Source organism: Durio zibethinus, chromosome 8 (assembly GCF_047325235.1).
Source record: "Durio zibethinus cultivar Kanyao isolate XHJ-2024 chromosome 8, ASM4732523v1, whole genome shotgun sequence".
In the NCBI taxonomy this organism is placed as follows: domain Eukaryota; kingdom Viridiplantae; phylum Streptophyta; class Magnoliopsida; order Malvales; family Malvaceae; genus Durio; species Durio zibethinus.
The window spans coordinates 24,413,778-24,418,979 of record NC_143169.1 but is presented as its reverse complement, the minus strand read 5'-3'; the positions used below and the strand labels follow the sequence as shown (position 1 = coordinate 24,418,979).

Sequence of the window (5,202 nt, the reverse complement as noted above, 5' to 3'; positions counted from 1 at the left end):
TTTTGATCTTATATGGTAGTAAAAATGGTGTGAAAGGTGGAGCATTCCATGTTACCTGTTGCCCAACTCCTTACATAGTGCAAGAAAATCAAGTAAAAATGTACTATAATTGGGTCTTTTTTCATTGAATTTAATGAAATTTTAAACTACGTTTTGAACTACTACCATTTCTTGTGATAAACCTCTAGCTTGAATTTGAATTTCAAAGAGTTTATGACATCCATAATTTGATTCAGAATCACATAGTTGATGAACAAATTCCATGAAGAAAGGATAACAACTAAACAAAACTACCATGCATATTCGCATTTCCCTTATCAAATTGATTATCCTTGGTTATGAAGAGATCTGCCAAAATTACTTAAAACAGAAATGGAACTTAAACATAGTAAGTAGCTAAAAGAAATGCAGACTTAACAGTCATGGAGATGGGTTAAAACAACAACTGAGCAGTCCATAACAAAATGATCAGGTTTTGAGTTGAAGCTAGTAATTAGTAGTAACATTTATCTGACACTGTAGGCGACTGCATGAGCCCAAGACTTAAGGTGCTCTTTCATGGCCAAACCATCATCCAAAGGAGGCATTTTCATGTAATGTTGGCTTTGGAAGTTTGAATACCCATATGTTTCTTCAGAAAACGAAGACTTGGAATCCAAGTTTCCATGAAACCCCAAATCAAGGTCTCCAAGGACATTTCTCTTGCTTCTTTTCCTTCTCCTCCTTCTCTTTGGCTTCTCTGTTGGCTTTGCAAATCCCACCATTTTAACTGGCTGCACTACCTGCTGCTCACTTCCAGCAGCAATTTCACCAAAATTGGGACACCTTGGAACCAAAATATCAGTACTAAGAACCCCATGAATACTTTGTTTTGATGGTTCTTCTTCCTCGACGGTGTCTTCATCTAGGACAGCGGCATGATTCTTGTAATGAAATGTTGTTAAAGTGAGCACATTGTTGAAAAACCATAGAGAGTCCAAACTTTCAATGACTTTCTTTGAACCATCCATGAGAGGACCCAAGACGTGAAACAAGACTTATAAACATGGACAAAAGTAAAACTGAGAGAATTAGAAGATGAGAAAGCTAGTCAAAGTATTTTTTTTAATTCAGCTACAGTTAACATTTGGCTTGATTCTCTTTACAAAAGCATCAGGGGAAATTTTGTTTTTCTGAAATGCAAAGGTTAACCCTTTGTTGCTATTGGCTTATTTTGATGGAGAATCATGGAGGAATGAGGGTAGTTTGGGTCTATTGGAAAATCCTGGTTTATTGGTTGGCATTGGTTATTCAATCTAATTTTTATTTACGATTAAACTTGAAAAAAAAAAAAAAGAAGGAGAAAAACAACTGCAGAATTCAGTATCGAGTAATTAAAATCATGTAAAAAGAAGAATTAGAGAGAAAAAAGGGGAAAATCCCAAGAAAACCAAAACAGTGAACTGTGAATTCTCATCATCAGAATGAGCCCACCATCTAAGGTTGTCTTTCATTTCTATCTCATCGCCCAAAGCAGGGACACTCCAATCCATCAAAGGGTTTTCTTTTCTTCTTGTTCTTTCTGAAACTTCCCATGCTTGTCTGAAAGATAAGGCCTTGAAACTCCAGCTTTATCATCAGATTCCTTTGCCATTTTGTTTGAAAGCATTCTGTTTTTATGGTAGGTTATAGTTTAATTATCCCGATCAGTATACAACATTGCCACTTAGTTTACTTTGCCATTTTGTTTTTCAACTGCTATATCCATTAAGCATCATTTGGTGCTAAGAACATGTAAGAAATAAAAATTTTGAGCACTAATTCAATTGAAAGAAGGGTAACTTTCTTTTCCTCCCATTTACATAATCTTTTAACAACATTATGAGCTTTCTATCATACCTTTAACATTAATCAGCACTTTCAAACCGGTCAAAAAGTACTAATCTCCTTCTGAAATGTTCCAAATTTAAGCAATGGGAACCTTGTTGAACATTTAAAGACAAATATTTCTGGGTATAGAAGGAAGCAAAAGGATTAGTATATTGTAGATTTTTTCTGAGTTTAGGAAGTAGTACCATGAATTTCTGCACATTAAATTGACTGAAGAATGTATAGCTGAATTGCTGGGCAAAACTCCTTTGGCAATAAGATTACTCCTGATCCCTCTCTCATAACCCAAACTATGAGCAGCCCTGAGTAACATAATGCCAAAGTTGAGTTGCCTAGTAATGCATCCATACCCGGCAATTGAAAGTACATTTTTGTGCAGATGAACAGTTCAAAATTCAATCTTCATTTATAGGCCAGGAAAAGTCTAGCATTTCCCTGCATATAGCATATTCTTAGCTTATCCACTTCTTTGTAGGCCTCAAGTGAGATGTGTCATCTTTGTTTCCATCGATCCGGTTGGTAATATTTTAAGAAATAATAATTCATTTGAACCCTATAAGAAAATATAGGATGGCAAAATCATAAAGGATTATAGTGACACTGAGAGGAAGATATTGTCATAAGGTTCTTCACGAGTTCCTATCTGTCCTTTAGATACATGAGGTTAAACACATTATATATTTTTTATTCCAAGTTATTCATGTTTTTCTGCAAATAAAACTATTTTTTCTTCTTTCTGGTGATTAGTCATTGACACCTGAGTTAAGAACAAAGCTGACTGATAGTTAAGAACAAACCTGACTGATATATGTGGTCCTTAATTATAAGGCCCCTTCACTCCTCCAAGGGTCACAAGAAATTGCACGCAACCAGATTTACTGTAAAGGAAAGCATCGAATATAAAGGCTTCCCTTTTGTCTCAATAAGTATTAGTCCCCATCCAGAAAAAAGTAGGAGAAAGAAAAAAATCATAAAGCATAGAGATGGAAGATCCAGTGGCATGTTCCATTGCCTATCTTTCTGATCTCTATGGTTTTGTGTGTTTTATGGGGAAATAAGGAACATTTTCTGTTGATGCTGCATGTTTTTACGTGTACTCATGCATATTTCGCTTCTGTCTTCATTTTTCCATTAGCATATATGCATCCGGCTCTAATATGCTTTATACAATATTCTTTATTAACTGTTCTCATGTGCTCAGACAGCATTCATAACTGATAGTGACACTAAATTAATATTTGAATTCTAAAAGTGTTGAAAGATGCATAAACATTTTTTATTGATAGTAGATTAGCAGGACTCTTGATTGAAAAGGATATGTTTGATTTCTTAATGCAAGACTTGAACCAGCTTTTAACTAGCTTGTTTGACATTACATTATTTTGCCAAACTATATATAATTAGTATTTAAATATTTATAATGGCATTATTTGATATACCCATGTTTCTCATGTAGTTGTCTCCTCTTACTTGTCCTTATGTTTGACACAATTGATAATCTTTTTCTTGCAGAATTTCATGATTTGACAGTTTAAAATGGCTATGACTACCTCCTCTTTCATTAATGATTGAGAAGAAATTGATTAACTCTTTTGTTAATCGTTAATATTGCAACATAAATAGGGAAAAATGGCATCACTTTGTCAAGAGAGAGCAGATAAAATTAGGACCACTGTCCCATGATTAAGACAGGGAATCTTCACAGGTTTGAATTGGCATATGCCACTCCTTCCATTGGCATATCCAAAATATTTTACGTGGTAAGTGTCATCTATTTCGTAAATTAGAAAGAAAGCATATGGCATTTGAGCACTATAAATACTAGCCAAGGAATTGTATCAGTTTCGGAAGCAAGATAGATGTGGAGTTGAGGAATTACAGAGCAAATTCTCCTCTAGCAAAAATGATTAGGCCTCCTGCATAATTCTGTTTTGCCAAAAGAGATTTGCTCTGCCATTCACTCGCACAATGATTTCCTTTTTCTAAATCAGTAGTCTTCTTAGTAATGTTGTCCTATTATTGTAAGTTTAGCATTGTTTGTTGGAAAAACAGACTATCAATGCGGTCTTTATCATGAAGTTAGGCTTCACTTACATGCAATCTTTCACTAAACTGACACTAGCAGTCGTATTAATCAACATGGAAGGCTTTGTTTTCAGGCTTGCTTCATTGCATTAGGCCAAATGCCTGCAGCTGATCAACGAATATTATTAAGACAGATCTGCGAGTAGGTAATAGTAGATCCAAAGTTCTCAATATATCAGAGTGTTTAAACATTTGTCTTTGCAGCACTTTAATAAAAAGAGCCATAAGAGATGAGAGTCTAATAGCTCTACGATCGATCCTGTTATGTTTTCCCATATCAGAGTGCTAAAACAATTGTCTTTGCAGCTAGGCTAAACAAACCCTTGCAAAGAAGTGGTATTTCCAGTGTCATGGATTAAGCGGAAAATGCAATATCAGAGATAAGTGTACTAAGCTTCTTTTTCATGTAATGAAAATATCTGTAATTTCGTATACGAATGCCTCTATTCTCTTCTGTCCAGCCTTTAAAAATTAAAAGAAAAAAAAAATACTTGTTCCTGTTTAATTTAAGAAATCAGTTTGCATTTTTGTACGTATTGATCCAATTCATTGATTTTCAGGGAAGTTCAATTGACCTGAACCAACTGACCGATCAAGCTTGTGTACAACCTTGCATTTCTCATATCTAATTACTCTTCCTGAAAGAAAAAAATAAAAAATCTGTGGTGGTTCATAGCCTAAATAGTACCTGCACATCTCCTTCAGTAAGTCCCAAATTCAAATCCCTCCTCTGACATACTATTATGAAAAAAATCCTTTGACAAGTTGTGAACTGCAAGAGTGAAAATCATAGAAATATCAATAAAGACTACATATGAGCATGGAGAAAAAGGGTTGCAGTAGAAGTGGGGAGAATTTCCTTTTGCAGATACTCCAATTCATTGAGAATTATAGTCTTTGCAAATGTTGTAATGCAAGCAGCACCAGTCAAAGAAGGTTTAGGCAGCAATTTATGTTCACAATAAGAATGATACAGTTGATTAAACTGTCACTGCATTTTCTTCCCTTATCCTTAATGCATCCTTGTATTATATTTTATAAGCAAAGATCAGAAAGATAGAAACTCGTTTGGAATGAAGCATCATCTCTAAAATCTACCAATAGATACAAACAACATCTATTTTAATGTTTTTGTTATTCTTATAACATCAGATCAGAGAGAGATATCGCAGTAAATATTCCTTAGATCACGTGGTCCGCAATATATGTGTGGCCCTTGCTTTCATAAGGCAATTTCATTGAAAGAAC

The 5,202-nt window shown here is 34.5% G+C and overlaps 1 protein-coding gene across 1 annotated transcript; it reads right to left on the bottom strand.

The window, feature by feature from the left end:
* Positions 1 to 238: 238 nt before the first annotated feature.
* LOC149517669 (uncharacterized) lies at positions 239 to 2,425 on the bottom strand. Its single transcript, XM_089765145.1, has one exon. The coding sequence runs from the start codon at positions 1,008 to 1,010 to the stop codon at positions 507 to 509; it is 504 nt and encodes a 167-aa protein (XP_089621271.1). The 5' UTR covers positions 1,011 to 2,425; the 3' UTR covers positions 239 to 506.
* Between the last annotated feature and the right edge of the window lie 2,777 nt (positions 2,426 to 5,202).